Raw genomic sequence first — 19,785 nt, 5'->3', positions numbered from 1 at the left:
CTGTGTGGTTGTCAGAGCTTGCTGACAGGGAAGACAATATGCTAGGTAAGTATGGAAGAGCTGAATGGGGAGGATCAAGGAATAACACTTGAGAAGATAGGAGAGACTGTGAGGGAGCTAAGTATGAGTAATTTAAAAACTTGGGAGACTTTATGTGTTTGGAAAAAGAATAAGGAAATACGTTAATACTGTATCATGGGTTGGAGGTGAAGAAGCTGGATAGGGAGCTGAGATGAGAGAGAGAACCTAGATACCTATTAAATCAGAGCCCCTAGAAAAACAAATACACAAAAGTAAAAATTTAAGAAACACAGGAAACAATAAAAGAACATAATATAACCCCCCACACTACTAAATAAATCAAGAAACACAAAAGTTTAAAGCTATAAGATGTTCCAATGGGAACATGGATGAAAACTCCAGTGACACATTGCATATGTAGTTCCCATAGCTTCTTTGCCAGAATCTGAGTCCTTACACCCCAATAACTCCTCTGATCCTTCTACCACAATACTGAAGCTAACTCAGACTCAGAACTTCTCTTTGCCAGGTTGCAAGAATTCTTACAGTCTGATCCAGTCCAAGTTTTGGGGTTCAGAACTCTTACTATCCTTCCCCATCAATGCAGTGGTGGGTTCAGCAGACAGGTTCACTGGCACTAAATTGTCCTAAATTGGGATTATTCCTACGTAATCAGATCAGCTAATCCATTATATTAACAGGCTGATCCATTACAGTGGTGTCTGTTGGGCTAGTTGAGAAATAACATAACCATGAGACTCTGTTTTGGGCCTCTCTCTGTCCTAGAGAAGAAATCCACGATTATAGTGTAAGCATCATAACAAACCAAGTCTTGATCCACAGTTAATGTACTCTAAATGTGATGACTGCATCTCCTCCACTTGTATGGAGGTTGCTCACCAACCCTTGACTGGAACGCCATTCTAACCAGTGTCCTGCGCTCTTTCTGCTGATTGCAACTGCAGATAATTCTCTTGATCCTGAGGTTGTCTTCTAGGCGGGCAGGGGTTCCGGTACCTGGAATCAAACTCACGACCATGCACCTGCCAGGCAGGCACTGTGCAGCTGAGCTAAATCCCCAGCCCCTGGTTCTTGAACAAAAAAGTAGCTTGTTAGTTTCACTTTGCCTTCGGGCTAGTAAGCAGCCGCTGTTGGTGGTACAGCATGGTCTCTCCACAATGTGATCTGTTCCTTCTGTATCACTCAGTTCTGTTTTCTCCTCCTCTGTCAGTTCCCTTGTGGTTCCTGGTTAACCTCCACTCACTTCAGTTCCTCTCCCAGCTGTTGTGTTCTAGACTCTAGATACCTTGTCCTGGAGAAGCTGAGTTGCTGGCACTTACTGCCCTACCATTTGGGAAAACTGTCAAATATTTAAAATAAATGTATTCTTTAAAAGTAACTTCTGTTGAGTGCAGAAAACTCTGAAATGTTTATTGAAGAAAGTTACTCATATTTAGAAGAGTGGATCTTGATGGTCTACATATTTATTTATATTACCAGTTACCAAGTATTTATTATATGCTAGCACAGTGAAAGGGCATTTGCCTGTATTATTTCATGCATTAGGTAGGAATGACTATTTCTATTTTACAGACTAGGAAGCAGTTCTAAATTAAAGTAATTTGCTCAAGATCAGGTTAATGACAGTAGAGCTGGAACTCAAACTCTAAAGTCCATGCTACTAAAGTTTGGGTGTATCTTTTTTTTAATGTAATTCTTTATCTTCTATTTAACACAGCATATTTGAATATAAGTTTTTGACAGCTGTTACAAAGATAACCTGGAATCTAATTTCTGAAACTCTAAAATCATTTTACTTTAATAGTAGTAAGAAATGACTTGTAACTCATCTCCCAGTTGATCTTCACACTGATTGGCAACTATCATACAGTGTGTGATAACAAAAGAGAAAAAAGTTAATATAGAAGAATAAAACTGGAGAGAACAAGGGTTTTGTAGAATTCATTATTCATGCCAGTTTACTGAAGAATAGTAAAAGGCAAAAGATTTATACGATATGAAGAGAAACCAGAGTATTTTACTGAATAGGTTTAAAAGAATCCTGAAATATTATTATCTTTAAATTAGTTATTCAGAGTACAAGATATAGGCATTTAATTGTGCAAACAATATTGTCGCAAACCTTTCTTTTCAGTGAACTAAGAGAAATTAGTAGTATTGTACGTATCTGTTGGGTTCTTGCTGTACCCTAAAAAGGAACAGCGGCAAGAATGAGGAAAAAATAGACAAGAGACAAAAAGCTGGGATCAGGTGGAGGTACTCTTTCTCCTGAGCAGAGAAGGGGAACTGCCCAAGAACAGTAGAGCATTAATTTTACACCGTTGACAGGTTGATTAATTTTAACCTGTTTGCCCAGCAATCAGTTAACAAGCTGCAGCGGCTTGTTTACATGCTTTGAGGCGCTCCCCTGTTCTTGGGCTGGCTTCAGGCATAATTACTCGGGCTGGCTGCACGCATAATTACTTTCCAGCTTCAGCTCCCAACATATCTCTCTTCTCTGTTTTGTAAATAATGAGTGTTTAGCTGAAGCTGGAAAAGCTGTGCTTAGAGAATACAGCCCAAATATTCCTAGCAGTGGTCAGTTACCAGTCTAGCTGGCAATTGTCCGAAGTTGTTCATGATTTGAACCCTTTACAGCTAACTTCTTAGTATGGCAGTGCTTATTTATACATCTTGTGGTTGTGTATTTCTGCTGGACGTTTAAGACCAAGTTAAAGCCAGACCCATATAAATCCTTTTTTCTTATCCGTCAAGATCAGTTAAGTCTCCTCAGGGTTGCTTTGGGACCATGCACAGCACCTCTAGATCCACTGTCAGTGTCAACCATCTGGATCAGTCATGACCATTGCTTGACCAAGCTGCTTTCTGTGAAAGCTTGAAAGACCTTTTCTCTCCAGGTCACTTTCTTAGGCATACTATATATCACTGAATCAACTTTCCTCTGTGGTCCCATAATCTTGAACAGAAAATCAGGTTCTCTTTCGTCCTGGGTTCACACTCACCTCAGAGGGCTGTGGCAAAAATATTGGCTGTCCTCTTAGCCCATTTATCTTTCTAAGTTTTAGTCTCTAAACCTCAGTTATTAAACATGCAGAAGAGAAGCTTAATGACATTACACATAATAGCAACAGTAAGCTTAACATTACTGTTTTATCTGAATGTCAAACACCTAGAACATAAAATGGGACTATCTAACAACCATGGATATCCTATAATTTAGATATTGATAGAATGTTTACAGATAGTAGTTACATATTTTTACATTGAAATTAGAAATGAAAACCATACATAACTTTGCCGTATGACAATTATGTTTTGTAATGTACTTAAATTTTCATTTTGACATAACATAACCCTTTTAACCAATCATCTCTGTCTAATACATAAGCTTTTCTCTAATCTGTTACCCTTCAACGAGATATACATAGGTTTTTAAAGGCAGAGGTCTGAATCTAAACAAAAGTCCTATCATAAGCAGTCCTTGCTTTACATTTTGAAGACCTGTACATCCACAATCATGAATACATTTAATACACCATGAGATTAACAATAATGAATTACTATATACATGTGAAAACCTTTGTTTCTTAATTTAGTTTCATACTAAGAACATCTTTTGTGAGAACACCTTATTTTTTATTTTTCTGGAACGCTTTTCTTTTAACTATGACCAAATTATTGGGGTTGTCTCCCAAGAGACTCTGGAGATCACTAGGGGCTCCTTATTAATCAATACAGGTTGGCTACTCCTCTGTTCACCAGTTGGAGTCCTGCCCAGTAATTTCTCCTCACCCTAAGGATTGTGGTTAAATATCTTAATGTTGATCAGCTATGAGAAAGCCAATTTTGCTGTTATTTAAACCAACTAATAACTCAGGTAAAAGCATGCTTTTAAGTCTATAATCCACATTATATTATACACAAATAATGAAAAGAAAATGGTTGAGCTCCAATGAATGGGGAACAGCTGTTCACAGAATGACAAACACATAGCAAGTACATAGAACACACAAACATACATCTTACAGAATCAGAGTGCACTCAAATATATCTTAGATCAAATTGAGTTATAGTAACTCTATTATAGTTTTCAAAAATTTATAGTTGTAAATAGACTAGTCAGATTCTGTTGTTAATTAATTAACAGAGATCTCATCAGAAAATTTTGGAAGGAATATAGTCCTTAATGCATAATGAATATATATATATATATTTTCTTTGTATTTTATTCTGTCTTAAGACTGGTAACTTTCAGCTCAATTATCTCTATATATTTTATCATTTATTCAAATCTTTAATTCCCATTTTGATTACTATTTCCTGGCCCTTCTGGGTTGATTTCTTTGGTTGGCCCCAGGTCAGGTTTAGCCTTATCCTTGTCTGTCAGCTGTAGAGCAGTCTCTGAGGCGTCACTGTCACGGTACTGCAGACCAGCTCCCCGAAAGGTAGAATCAGCTTCTTCTCCAGATCTGAGTTCATGATACAGCCAGACAGCATGCTCTGGTACCCAAATAGGTTGCTCAGAACAGTTTGGGGTAGTTGTCACATCTGTCCAAAAGCATCTGCAAGTTCTGTGTTGGTAATTTTTTCAGAATCTTTTAACTGCAAGAAACCATTTCTGCCGTATCCTGTCATATAAATAAGAATATTGCTTCTATCATCAGAAAAAAAGATGTTTTAACCGAAGAGTACTAGGTAGGATTCTCCCAGTTAATATCTGTAATAATTTTTCTAGTCACCTCATAGCTTCTATAATCCACTTTTATGTCATCTCCATATGTTTAGTTCCATGTTCTTGTGACTAAGGACAGTAGCTGGTTTGCGATTTCTAGAATTTCAGGCTATATTGTCAGTAAGCATCAGGACAATGTGGCTGCTTTCCGTGATTTCTGAATACTGTTGCAAACTAATAATCTGTGTTGTCATTGTTACTTTACGTACACATCCAGAGAAATCAATTATCAGGGCATTTTTAGGATCCCTCTTGAAAAGATCAGTGCAGTGTCTAGGAGGAGACACACACAGATTCCTGCGATGCATTTGAAAAAGGTCATTCATATTAATTTGGCTAGCTAGATTAATTACCTCAAAAATTCCAAGACATACAATGTGTATCTATCCATAAGATGGACTCTAATTGCAGGTTGATGCGAGAGGAAATCTACTCCCACTTTGCTCCTGGTTAGAGTCATTATGTTAGGAGAATAAAACCACTCAAACATGGACAGTCCTTGGCAAGTGTCATAGCTCGTTGTAGCATCTTTTTAAATCTTTGTTGGATAAGGTACCTTGCATCTTTCCAGGTTAGCTACTTAACACTTGCTAAGGTGAGAAACATTGCCCTCTCCCTGGAGGTCTGTAGTGGCTATATCCAGAGGCTATGCTTTAAGCCAGCAGTGTTGGGCAATAACTGAAACATCCACACCTGTGTCTAAAAGCCCTTTAAATATTTTTTTATAATAGGTAATTCCATGTCAGGGCAATTTTGTTTGATCTGTTGAAACCAGGTGTCAGAAAACCCAAAGCCCTTGGATCCTTTTTCTTATTTATAATGTTTATTAATTTTTGCCAAGGGAAGTGAGTGACTGAGTGATCCTAGAATCTGGGGTGATTAAATAAGGTTTTGAGTAATTGAATATCTTATATAGCCCAAATCAGTGACAACTGGCAAAAACCTGGTCTCTGTGGCCTCTGGCTGCAGCTTTCATTTTGTTGCCTCGGGGCTGGACGAGCTGCTGGCAGGGCCTCAACTGTCCTGCTTTTCTCTCAGGAATGGGCTCCAATGCCTGTGCCCACCCCTTCCTCCAAGCGGCATGGCAATTACATCTCTGTAGCCATGGCCACCTACCAGTCAGGCAAGTGGCAGGGTGGAGGTGTCCAAAACACCTTTCTGGGATCCAGTTTGCCAGGCAGAAGGAAACGGGAATACGCAGCCGTTGTCTTGGCCGTTTGACCATAGGCACTGGGTGAACTCACTGTAGCTCCCACTCTGGCCGCTGGATATTTTGTTTTTGTCCAGATTTTGAGTGCAAACAGTATTTGCGCCGAACGAATTTCCAGTGCCAGAAGCACACATGACATAATGCTACAGTCAGGATCCTCCTGTTTAGCCCCAGGCACACAGGACTGTAGTTGGTGGCGCATGTGGACAACCGCAGCTGGTCTGGGCTGATGTCTGGGAGATCCTACCTGAGTCTACTTAGGGCTGCAGCACAGGACCTTCCTGGCACCTAGTCTGTACCCCTGTTATTTGATGGGGCCGAGGCAGGCCTCACTGGGAGTTCCTCAGGAAGGGCCGGCATTTCACATCAATTTTAGATCTACACTTATTTTCCCAATGATACCCTCGCTGACATTTTGTGCAAAGACTGGAAAGCTTTGTCAAAGAGACAGATGATAGCTGTGCTTTGCCTACAGGTTCAACAGAGCAGCCTTGGGCAAAATGGCCCTTGTCCCCCACAACAAAAACAAACAATCCTGTTTTTTGCATTTCCTCCAGACTGTGGATGAACAACCCAAGTGATAGCTGCTGTGAAGGCAATCCCTTGCGCATATGAGGAGCTAATATCTGCACAAATCTGAAGACATATTATTTGTTTTGGATCATTGGGAGTTTGAACTTTAATGACAGGGTAGATATGTCGAAAGATGGAATTTGCGAGGAAACACCTCTGTGGTAGGGAAAGGGCACTTTTGCCCGCCCCCTCCCCTACTCCTTTCCTATTAAATTGAGCAAGACTAGAGGGCTCAAGCTCTATTAGCAATGCTATTACTCTGTCCTCCTTGAGCTGCTCAAGGTTGGGACATGATGTTAGCATAGTGTTCCAAGTCAAATCCTTTATGGTTCTAAAACCCCTTCTAATGAGCATCCAACAAAGAAAAATAACTACAAGAGTTAAGAGTGCTAAAAACACTTCTATACACATGTACTCCTGTGATTCTTGAGACTGTACCTGTCCCATTTTTAACTGCTAGTAACTCAGTAAACCTTTCTCCTTTTGGCTTCTTTGAAGCCTCACGTATCCAACCCGTGTCCCCATGCTTTACACCTGACATGCCAGTACCATGCACTCCAGTGCTGAAGACTAGCTCACCAATTCGCTTCTCCCCTACCCGCTATTGCGCGATTTTTGGGAAGCCTTCTCATTGCCCACTTACTCCTACCTGGTGTCCTGCCACGGTCGCCAATTGTACGGATCTGTTGGGTTCTTTCTGTACTCCAGGAAGGAATGGCGGCAAGAATGAGGAGAAAATAGACAAGAGACAAAAAGCGGGGATCAGGTGGAGGTCCTCTTTCTCTTGAGCAGAGAAGGGGAACTGCCCAAGAACAGTAGAACATTTATTTTATACCCTTGAGAGATTGGTTAATTTCAGCCTCTCTACCCAGCAATCAGTTAACAAGTTGCAGCGGCTTGTTTACATACTTTGAGGAGCTCCCTTGTTCTTGAGCTTCATTCTTGCACATGTAATTACTTTCCAGCTTCAGCTGCTCCCAACGTAGTTTAAGCATTTCTCTTCTTTTCTCCTTTTCTCCATCTCACTTTCTCTTTCCTTTTGAAGTTTCCTCCCATTCTACAATATCTATTGTACATTTTGCGTCTTATTTACTCTTTCAGCTTCTTACACTAGGGAGACAATACGATGTTTACACATGTGAGTCTAGTTTACTTCACTTATGAGTATGGTCTTGAGTTACATCCATTTACCTGTAAAAGTCTCCAGTTCATCCTTCGTTATGGCTGAGTAGCACTCCATTGTATAAAACAACCACATCTGTTTTATCCATTCCTTGGTTGATGGGCATTTGGGTTGTTTTAAAGATCTAGCTATTACAAATCGTGCTGCTATAAACATGGGCTCATATATATTGCTGTGGTATGATGTATTTAATTCTTCTAGGAAGATAACCAGAAGGGAAATAGCTGGGTCATATGGGATCTCCAATCCTGTTTTCAAGGAATCTCCACAGTAGTTGCATCACTCTACACTCCCTCCAGCAGTGGAGAAGGTTTCTTTTTCCCCACAGCCCCTCCAGCATTTGTTACTGGTTGATTTCTTGATGTAGCTATTCTTTTTGGAGTGAAATGGAATCTCAGTGTTGTTTTAATTTGTATCTCTCGAATGACCAGTGATGTTCAACATTTTTTTATATTTATTTGCTGTTTGTATTTCTTCATCTGAGAAGTGTGTATTCACCTCAAACGCCCATTTTTGGATTGAGTCTTTAAATTGGGGAGGTTTGATTTTTTTTTTTTTTTTTTTGAGTTCTTTATATGTTCTAGATAGTAATTCTTTGTCTGAGGAACAGGTAGCAAACTTTTTTTTCCACACTGTAGGTTGTCTCTGTTGGTGGTTTCTCTTGCTGTGCAAAAGCTTTTTAATAGGATGAGGTCCCAGTTGTTGATTATTTGTGATATTTCCTGTGTGAGTGGGGTTTTATACATGATGTCTTTGCCTACACCAATGTCTTCAAGAGTTTTACCTGTTCCAGCAGATTTAATATTTCTGTAAAATGCAATTTCTATTACTGCTGTTTATCCTTGTAATAATGTGAGATCTAGACTTGGCAAATTTAAAGTATAAATATAATTCTATCAGTTATAGTCACCATAGTATACATTATATCTGTAGAACTCAGCGTGCATAACTGAAATTGCATAACAGATTCTTTAGAGAATGTTTCCCTATTTTTTTCTACCATGGGCCTCATCTGTTGGCGACGACAGTTGTAGTATGTGCTTCCATGAATTTTATTTTTCACATTTCACATGTGAATGAAGTTATATAGTATTTGTCTTTCTGCATCTACTTACTTAGAAAAATGTACTTCAGGTTCATCCATGTTCTCACAAATGAAAGGATTCCCTTCCTTATAAAGGCTCAATAACAACCCCATTGTATAAATATACCACGCTTTCTTTATCCTTTCATCCTTAGAGGACATTTACCTTGTTTGCACCTCTTGGCTATTTTGAATAATGCTACAGTAGACCTGGAAAATCAAGTACCTCCTCAAGGTACTAATTTCATTTCTGTTGGATGTGCACCCAATACTTGGTTTGCTAGATTGAATGGTAGTTCCATTTTTAATTTTTGAGGAACTTCTATACTATTTTCCATAATGGTTATATCAGTTTACATTCCCATCATAGTGTACAAGAGTTTCCTTTTCTCCATTCCTTAGGAAACATGTGTCATCCTTTTAGGCTATTATGCATCCTGGCAGGTGTGAAGTGATCTCATTGTGGTTTTATGTACACGAACCTGATGACTTGTGATGTTGAGCACCTTGTCATGTATCTGTTGGTCATCTGTGTGTATTCTTTTAATGAGAATCTTTTCTTTTTCTAAATTTACGTGTATGTGTGTGTGTGTGTGCTGTGTTTTTTTCTTGCTACTGAGTTTGCCTTTCTTATATATTCTGGATCTTAATCCCTTAGGTACGGTTTACAAATACTTTCACCTATTCTGTAGGTTGTCTTTTCACACTGTTGATTATTTTCTTTGGGGGGGTTGGGGGGTATTGGTAACAAACTCAGGACCTCATGCCTGCCAGGCAGGTGCTGTACCACTGAGTTAAATCCCTGGCCCATTTTTTTATTTTCTGTGGTTAGTAGTAACCCTTTCACTCAACACACTCTTATTTGTGTATGTTTGCTTTTGTTGCCCATGCTACTTGGGTCATATCCAAAGAACCAATGTCCAGAAGTTTTTCTTTATGTTTGCTTCTAGTCATTTTACAATTTAATGACTAATGTTAAAGTCTTTAATCCATTTTGAGTTGATTTTACATGTATGGTGTGAGATAAAGGTCCACACAGATTCTTCTCTGTGTGGACTACTGATTTTCACAGCACCACTTCATGTTCCCCCACTTTTTTTTTTTCTTTTTTTGTCTTTTTGAGATAGGATCTCCCTATGCAGTTCAGGTTGGCCTTGAGCTCACTTTGTAGCCCAGGCTGGCCTCGAACTTGCAACGATCCTCCTGCCTCAGTCTCTCTAGTGCTGGGTTTACAGGCATGTGCCACCTATCCAGCTCTCAGCATCAGTTAATGAAAACTGTGTTTTCTCTGTTGTATGTCTTTGGCATCCTGATCAGTAATCAGTTGATTATAAAAACATGAGTTTACTTTGGGGCTCTATGTTTTGTTGTCTTGGCCTGTGTGTCTCTTTCTATACAAGTGAAAACAGGAAGTGTGGTGCCACTTGTTCAAGGCTACTTTTGCTACTTAGGATCTTTTGTGGTTTCATGTGAATTTTTGGATTTTTTTCCCATTTCTGTGAAAAATGCCATTGGAATTATGATAGAGAATACGGTAGTCAGTATCTGATTTGAATAGGTGGACATTTTAACAGTATTCTTCCCATTCATGAACATGGGTTGTCTTTCCATTTGTGTCTTTGAATTTTTTCAGCAGTGCTCTATAGTTTTCAATGTATAAGTCTTTTTCCTCCTTCAGAAAGTTAATTCCTAAGTATTTTATTCTTTTTGATACTATTGTAAATGGCATTGTTTTATTTCTTTTTTATTGTTAGATAGTTTATTGTTTATTGCTATAGATAGTTTATTGTTAATGTTTAGAACCGATTTTTGTACATTTATTTTTTCATCTTGAAACCTTAATAAATTCATTTACTAGTTCTAACAGTTTTTTGATAAGAGTTTTTATTAAAATTTCCTCTGTATAAGGTCGTGTCATCTGCAGGGACAACTTTATTCTCCCTTTTCAGTGTATAAGATTTTTACTTCTTTTTCTTGCATAATTTCTCTGGCTGGACTTTCATTGCTATGTTGCATTGAAGTGGTAAGAGTGGGCATTCTTGTCTTGTTTCTTACCTTAGAGAAAAAGCTTTCAACTTTTACTTGTTTACTATGATATTAACTGTGGACCTGTCATATAGGAATATTTCTTTTAATATATAACTCATTAAGAATTTTTATCATGAAAGGTTGTTGAATTTTGCCATATACTTTTTCTGATCTCTCCTAGTAGTTATATGATGTTGTCTTTCACTCTGTTTAGTTTATCATGCTTACTAGTTTGCATGTATTGAGGCACCCTTACATCACAGACTTTGACATGTGTAAACATCCAATTTTCTCCCTAGTGTAAGAAACTGAAAGAGTAAATAAGGTAAAAAAAAAAAGTACAGTAGATATTGTGAAAGAGAAAGAAACTGCTCAAAAGGAAAGAACAACTGGGATGAGGGAAAGGAGAAAAGAAGGAAGGGAAAAGAGAATACACACACACACACACACACACACACACACACACACACACACACGATAGCCAAGATAATTATGCTACTAATCTCTGTTAGTCCATTGAAAGGAAGGGTTTGTGCCTATATTGTTTGATCAATAATCTGAGTAACTACTTTGAAGATAACAATATGCAATCTATTAACCATTGTTAATTTCCTGTTATTTTGTTTTGAAATTCTGTATCATTGTTTGTATTTTTTTTTCTTTAAAATTAAGAGAAAAAAAGGTGGAGGGGTCTGTGGAGGTCCCTTCAGTGTGACTTTGAGGGCAGGCTCAGCATTCATTTGCACTGCTGCTGATGTATCTCTCCTCCCCCCTACCTTAGGTCAGAATACCTTTGTCTGAATTTCTTATCTTTTCTTTCTTGTTGCTGTCATCTCTGTCTTTTATGTCAGGATTTGAATATCTGTTGCATCATAAAAATGGTGAAAGAAAACTTTTAACCTTAAGTCAGGTTCTTTCCATGCCTGTGAGTAAGCTGTTTATTTCCTTGATAATCTCCAATTAAGTGTCTCTTCCTAGGCTCCACTGTACTTTGTTATCATTGTTAATAAAGCCTCGAACCTGAATATCGTACTCTGTATCTGCAACCTCTTTTCAGTTCTCCACAAACCGTTTTTTGACTTTAACAAAACCTCTGTGCTTTAATCTCTTTATCGTGTCAATCCTTTATCCTTTTTCTAACTTTACTTCATTATTGACTTCACTCAGTGACTTGGTCCAGTTCTAGAATTACTATATTGTATTTACCCTAAAATCCATTGCCTTTAATCATAAATGTCTTAGGCACTATGAATTCTGGGTTGATGTGATCTGCTGCCATAATTGAAGCAGCTGCTTGCTGTTGGAGAAAATGCTTAACTCATATATGTAGCATTACAAATTCATGCCTTCATTTCTCATCTGGATCTTTAGTAACATGTCATCCTCTTTGTTGTCCTTAGACTTGAGGTTCATTTTCCTTGCATCCATTTTTCCAAACCATATCTATTCTTCTTAAGCCCACTATCTTCCTACCTTTCTAAACATTCTCTCTTATCTAGTTTTGCCTTTGGAAGACCTTAGTTATAAAGGAAATAAATTAGTAACAGACTTTGAGGTCTTTAAGATTTCCAAATATTGAGCAAAGAATTTTTGCTTTTGTAATAAAGTCTTGAGGTTTTTGATATCAAGACCTATAATTACATACAGTCTGAAGTTTACAAATAACAAAATAGTTTTATAATAACATGAAATTAAATTTTAATTTAGTATAAATGTAAATAAAAACAAATGTTGAATAAATTAAATGAATCAAATATATTGTATTCTCAATTCTCTAGGACATTAAATTGTATGATTGGACAGATGAAGCATATCTTAGCTTCAGAACAAAAGAAAACAGATTTTAAGCCAGAAGATGAAAACAATGTTTTAATTCAGTATACTAATGTAAGTAAAATTAATTTATTTTGCTAATAAGTGTATCTCCTTTGTTAATACTTTAACATTTTCACCAATATATCTTGCTATGTCCTAAATTTTTTCTTTTATACTTAGAGATTCTGGAGAAATTATATATATTTTGTCCTTAGCTAAACTGATACACATATCATTTAATAAGTGTAGAAAAACTTTTATAGGCCTGTGTAAAAGTCTGCGCTTACGTAAGAAAGCAAGTGGAGAAGATAAAAAATTCCATGGATGGGAAAAATGTGGATACAGTTTTGATGGAACTTGGAGTACGTTTTCATCGACTTATTTATGAACATCTTCAACAATATTCCTACAGTTGTATGGGTGGCATGTTAGCAATTTGTGATGTTGCTGAATATAGAAAGTGTGCCAAAGACTTCAAGGTATGTATATACAAATAGCAAACCTACAAATATGGTCAGGAACATAAGTCAGACCATTGAAAGTCTGTATTGACTTGTAATGATTATTGAAGTGTTCATAATTTGTTTCTGTAATGAGATGTATCTAACACATCTTATCTGAAAAACTGCTCCAGTCGTATTTTTTCAATATTAACACATTTTTTTCACTGCTTTCTTTTAGATAACTGGTTAGATAACTGGTTATATTTTAGATAACTTTTAGATAACTGGTTATATTTTAGTTGCATAGTGTAAATGGCCTTATTGATAGCCATAGCTAATGCTGAATATGTCACACAGGATAATATTCTTTTTTCATGTATGTCTCTCTGAAATCATTTTTCACCAAAGGCTTAAATTAATAACTAATTCTAGTCTACCAAAATACAGTTTTGAGAAAATTGACATAATAGGAATCTTTTCAAAAGATTATAGTTTCTATAACTACTTAAATCTGTGAGTTTTAACTCTTCAGCTTTCAGAATTTTTAATATGTTGAATTCCTTCCATACTAGTAAGTCCTGACTGGCAGTATGTAAGAGGAATTTGTAAACATAATTATAAAATGGGAAATTAATTTTGTTTCAGTTTTATTTTTTCCTCTCTCCATTCAGATTCCAATGGTATTACATCTTTTTGATACTCTGCATGCACTTTGCAACCTTCTTGTAGTTGCCCCAGATAATTTAAAGCAAGTCTGCTCAGGAGAACAACTTGCAAATCTGGACAAGAACATACTTCACTCCTTCGTACAACTTCGTGCTGACTATAGATCTGCCCGCCTTGCTCGACACTTCAGCTGAGGTTAAATTGACAAAGGAAATGTATTGTATTTCAACAGGCCTCAGTTGATAGAAAGCACAGGAGATTCCTTACGACACAGCCAACATTTCATGGAAAAATGACTGGAAGAAAACAGCAGCCATACTTACCCTTGAGGTTTTATTTGAAATTTGGACTCCACTAACTGTATTTACTTTTTTTCGTGCTAAGTTGAATTTTAATTCCATTCTTGAATTTAATACATTTTAAATTCTGTAAAACTACATGTACCTTTTTTCATTCTGGAAAAAATGTTGGTGTCAGAAGGCAAGTGAAATTTTACCAGTGTCTGGTTCTAGTTCTTTAACATATTCCATCTGGAAATTTTATCATCCCATTTTGCATTAATACTAGGTAAAATACAAAACAAAACCCCACATTTATTATTCATCAATTTTTAATGACCTTTTCAATACTGGTAATTGTTAACCAGATTATTGTAGATTTTCCTAAAGAATTTGTTGACTCTTTCAGAGATTAGCAAGTATAATTTCTGTAGTTTTGTTGAATAGAACTTTTTCTGAGATACAATTCCAAGAAAATGTTGTGAGCTAAACTAAAATGATGTTTTATGCAGACATTAGGAGTGAATCAGAATACATCTGCTTTCTGGGTAAAATTTAAAGTTTACTATTCCATCTTTGGTAAGTAGATTTTAAGCCAATTCTAGTAAAAAATTAATAAAACTACCTTATTTTATATTTCACTTAAGGTAGAAGGCCTTAACTAAAGGACCATATTTATTCATTGCTTTAATATTCTAAGGGAAATAAAGAAGTGAGGGATAGTCTTAAGTGGTGCATATGAGAAGTAAACGTTTAGGAACAATGCAGTTCTTTAAGATTTTTATCCTACTGATAAACTTGAATAAAATGTGACTGCTAAACCTGCTGGTAATCTTCTACTTATAATGAGGAATGGGGAATTGATAGGCAACATTATGTATTATAAGTTTGGACATAAGTTTTGCAAAGACTGATTAATTTTCAGATCTGTAGTTTCTTTCGTTATCCTTTTCAAGCCATTTCTAAAGTTACTTCTACTTGGCTATGGTTAATTGAATTGGCTTAATATGGTGACATAATAAATTACTTACAAAATTTTAAACATGAAATAAAAATTTAGAAAGGCCATTACTTTATTAAGCTTTATAAATTTGCTCTGCAAGAATGTACTCTAAATTAAATATAGTGTTTCAGCTTCCATTGTGTTGCTCATAGTCTTCCAGGAATCAGACAAACTTTTTAATGTTTATTTCATTCTTGGCAATTTTTTCTTAAATGTAGGCTTTTTGGCCTAATTTGGGAAACCTACTTTTCTTCTTAGAATCTGATTCTAAATGGTTATCAGTTTTACCAAACCCTCAAAGTCCAGAGCTAACTACTGTTTAAATTACCATTGACTGAATTTTTTCATTTTCTGTTTAGCCCAGTGTTATCAAGGTATGCAAGGGAAATAAAATATGCCAACTTTTGTCAAAGCATTTTAGGATGTCAAAACCATTTCGTGGCAGCTTTAGAAGGCTTTCCACATTTCTTTGCTTAGCCAAGGGAGAGCCAGAACAGGTTTTGGTTTCAACAAAAAGTCATATGCTTGTACTGTTGCCATTTTAGAAAACTCTTATGTGAATTCAAATTATACCTCTGTTACTTAAAGCCAACAATTTTAAGGCAGTAGTTTTACTGGCCATTTGAACTCTTTGTACAGTGTCAATTTGTAAAAAAAAACAAAAACAAAAACAAAAAACTCAAATAAAACATGAGATGACACTTAAAACTTCCAAATCAGAGAAGCGCTTCAAATTACTTTGTTTGGATTAATTTTTTAAATGTTAAGCATTTACTTGTTGCTTAGATATTTTGTTAATTATTTCTTCCATGCTTGAGTTCTGTGCAGTATTTTCCATCATGTCCATTGACAGGACAGTGACAAAACTCATAAATAAATACAAAATTTAGAAGTGTTAACATTAATGCTCAATAAACAAATTCCCTGCAATTGTTTTTTTTTTTTTATTTCACTCTCTATTTCAAGGACATCCCTAGTGAATTTTATAAAATTTTTATTTAGAAGCTTGAGATATTCCTTATTTTTCATAGCATAAGTCTTCTCACTTCTTTTTTTCCACAGAAAAGTACTGACTATATAAACAAGATTAGAATTAGAAATTCAACCTTAGAAAATCTTCTTTAAGAAGAAAAAAAGATGTATGAAGCAATCAGCATTCTTTGTAGTCTGACCATATTTTCATATATTGCCATCGCAAAATGTAGCCCAAAATGTATAACTCAAAAGAGTTAACAAATAGAATGTTTTATGTGCACATAGTGAAATTTTAAGTAGCGATAATAGAGCTTAGTAGCTTTTACGAACATTTAAATCAGAGGAACATTTTTGCAGTATTCCACAGTTCTCATGAGCTATACACAGTATGTAATTAGTCCATTGAAACTGAAAATATGCTGTAAGTACAGCAGGTTGTTTTCTAAAGCTTCAGTATATTATGTGAAATTCAGAACACTATTTTAAGAAGAAAGTCTGGCCTCTGTAAGCTAAGCTATTACAAAGGACAGTCAATCAGAATTGATGAAGAGTGTTATGAAGAATTGTTCAGTAACCACTGGATGATCATCTGACTATTCCAAGACAATCTTTGATCTCATTTTGAGGAGGACCATCATGGTTGCTGGTCTTTAGTTTCTTTTGTTATTAAAAAAAGTGTGCTAAAGTAGGTAAATTTAAAGTAAGTTAAAATTTTAGACAGGTTAATTTATTGTTATATATTAAACCATTTTCTTTCCTTTCACTTCTAAATATTTTACTTTGTGAATACTAGCTCTCTGGCTCAGAGTGAAATTACTTCAGTAATAGATTGATTCCAAGTGGAGAATTTATTGGTTCCTTAAGATGACTCTTCCTCATGTGTGATGGTGAATATTTATAAGTATCCAGGTAAAGAGATACTGGTTCCTAAAATGCCACAAACTCCTTTAAGTGGTCATGCTGATGTGGTAGTGGTGAAGGCATTCTTGAACTGTGTGTGGGAGACAGCAAGTGTCACTCAGCATGTTTTGCTGACTAAAAAGGCTTATTCATACCTGGGAGATTAACATGTTTTTAATGCAAAACTATTCTGCCACATACCTTACTGATTTCTTAGAAATATGAGATGTTTTCCAGAACCATATAGAATTTTCCATCTTTTTGATGAAGAAAGCAGTCTATGATGTCATCAAATTATTTTAATTATATTCAGTTCCTGTACTATTTATCGTTGCGTGAGAAGGCTTACCCTATGATACAGTATGTACTTTGGAAGAAAAGAGCTGTCCATGTTGTTAAATTAAATAATTGTACATGAAGTAAGCAATAGTCAGCAATTTTTAAAGATTTAGTGCCTAATAAAGATAATTATAGCTACATTTGTTTGACTTAAGTCCCATGCACTATGCTAAGTCCTTTACATGTATTACTTGATTCCAAAGCAACCCTAGGATTTGGGTACCATTATTCCCATTTGACAGATGAAGAATCTAAGGTATAAACAGGAAAATAGAACCATCAAGGTGTACAGGTGGTAAAAGCACAGATCTAAAATCTTAAGTCCTTCTCATTCACTCTTATGTTCCATATATTATTTTCTTTATGTAACATTAAATAGATCCTTTACTTTGTTTTATGTGTTCAATGTGTGGTCATACTTTTTTGAGTTAGTTTTAAAATTATGTAAGTAGTCAAGAAATTGTAATTTGTTTGTACCCAATAGAAATATGTCCATCACAAAGTTCTCCTTAGTAAGTTTTATACAATTATGATATTTTTCTTAATAATTTTCACATTAGAAAGAGTCCAGGTGTCTTGTACCATATTTTGTAACACGGAACAAAATGGCAATTCTGTTTTAGAAGGTATGAGAACTCAGTATTGCCCTCTTCAGAAACAGACTACTTTAAATGTCATAAGCTTCCTAATTCTGTTAGCTGTTTAGTGTGTTGGGATTTTATGAGTGGCTCATCCTGTATCAAAAATGTAGGGCAAAAAGTAGTAATATAATGCTACCAATACTATATTATCTGTATTCATTTATATATAATTGTATGTCAAAAATTGCCTTACCTATTTATTACTTTTTATTCCTATCACTGATCAATCTTTTCTCTTTGGATATTTCATGGGGAAACAACCTGTAAAGTGTTTAGAGAAAACTGACACAATAGAGAATAATAATTTTACTTTATGAATTGCAGCAGCTAGGCTGATAACCCTGGGCTTAACAAAATTTATATTTGTAAACTTAGGCCCTGTATATTTTATCAATGTTATTTAATAGGTACCAGTAAACTTCAGTTCTTAAGATTGAATGTCTATTTGGGGCTGGGGGGAGAAAGTAATTAAACATACTTGTTCATTTGCTAAGTGGTTTAGAAGGTTGCAGTCTGTCTCACCATACAAAGCCAATTTAAATAGGAATATATCATACTCCAAATAGCAAACAACCTCTGAGGAAAGTCATTTATTCAGAAGGCACAGATTTATGCTAGACAGCAGTGATGCATTACAAATATATAATTATTTGTACTAATATTTGAGCAGGTGGAATGGATTAGAACATGGTCAACATTATGCTGCTGATAACATGTATTTTTCTATATTAATATGTACTGTGCAACATGTATTAAAATTGTCAATAATTCATTTTAGCCAAGATACTAATATTTATATTACTGTGTTTAAGAGACAGTATCCAACTGAGCCACTTTAATTTAAAAGTCTGAAAATGAATTAAGTGTACTTTCAGAAATCACTTAAATTAAACTTTATAATCATTGAAAGGTCAGTAAAACATAGAATTATCAGTGCCTGGTGACTTAATAGGAAGGAATATGGAGGATTAAGAGTGGTAGTAGGAACATGGAATGAGAAAGTTAGGTTTCATTTGCAGCTCAGATGGTCTTCCTTTATTTTCACCACTGAAAATCTTAAATGAAGAAAATGTCCTTTCTTGCATGTCTTTACATTACTAAACTCAGTGAAGAGTAGATAAATATCAATTCAAAGGAATTAATTTCCAGTGGTGGACTTTCAGATTTTTGAGATTACGCTCTGAGAGGTGGGAATCTTTGCAGTTATCCCTGTAATCTTAAATAGGCAGATACCTCTCAATGAGGCCACCCCTATTTGCCTGCTGAAGATTTTACTTGATACTGTCACTAACCTTGGTTCCTGTGGCTTTCGTTGTGGCAGTTTTATCAAAGCTGCAACTTTTTGCTAACCAAACACCAAATGAAATCTGGACATTGTTGACCTAAAGAAAACTATGAAACTACCTCTATTTTTTGCAAATACTGTGTATTATTTCAAGGCTAATATATGGGATTCACATGAAATTATATCAGAATACTTTCTAAGAAATGAATACTAAGTGCCTATTAAGATTCTCCAGTAGAATGTATTTGCAATTTTTACCACAAGGGGGAGAAGTTATTTTTGTAGTAATACCTACATTTTTGTTTGATTTCAAAAACAGAATTTATGTAACCTTTCTCTATTGACTAACACCTATGAATCTGCCAATGGCAGGGAGAAAGATTTGATTCTGAAAATTACGCATAAGAAAAATGCCGGGAAAATTAAAGACACCAAACCAAAACATGTATGTGCATAGTGGATACAGGAATTGGACAAAGTTCACCAAAATTAAGATTGTCTTTTTAGGGTTACATATCATATTAAACTCCTTTATCAACCCTTTAGGAATTTAACTGATTGTGTATTCTTTTTCAAGAAAAATTTGAA

At 35.6% G+C, this 19,785-nt stretch overlaps 1 protein-coding gene across 3 annotated transcripts in view; it reads left to right on the top strand.

The window, feature by feature from the left end:
* Exoc5 (exocyst complex component 5) overlaps nt 1-18,682 on the top strand; it is a 75,452-nt gene extending 56,770 nt beyond the window's left edge. Inside the window, exons 16-18 of one of the 3 annotated variants that reach the window (XM_013521924.1) lie at nt 12,631-12,739; nt 12,931-13,146; nt 13,782-18,682. In XM_013521924.1, coding sequence (XP_013377378.1) covers nt 12,631-12,739; nt 12,931-13,146; nt 13,782-13,970 — 514 coding nt within the window. In that variant the 3' untranslated portion in view covers nt 13,971-18,682. Of the gene's footprint in view, nt 1-12,630; nt 12,740-12,930; nt 13,147-13,755 lie in introns of all 3 variants that reach the window. The other 2 variants (XM_005399204.2, XM_013521923.1) reach the window with 2 other exon arrangements.
* Nucleotides 18,683-19,785: the final 1,103 nt, after the last annotated feature.

This window comes from Chinchilla lanigera, unplaced genomic scaffold (genome assembly GCF_000276665.1).
Source record: "Chinchilla lanigera isolate Chin_1 unplaced genomic scaffold, ChiLan1.0 scaffold00065, whole genome shotgun sequence".
In the NCBI taxonomy this organism is placed as follows: domain Eukaryota; kingdom Metazoa; phylum Chordata; class Mammalia; order Rodentia; family Chinchillidae; genus Chinchilla; species Chinchilla lanigera.
Note: the sequence above shows the minus strand (reverse complement) of the source record. Positions and strands in the feature narration are given on the sequence as shown.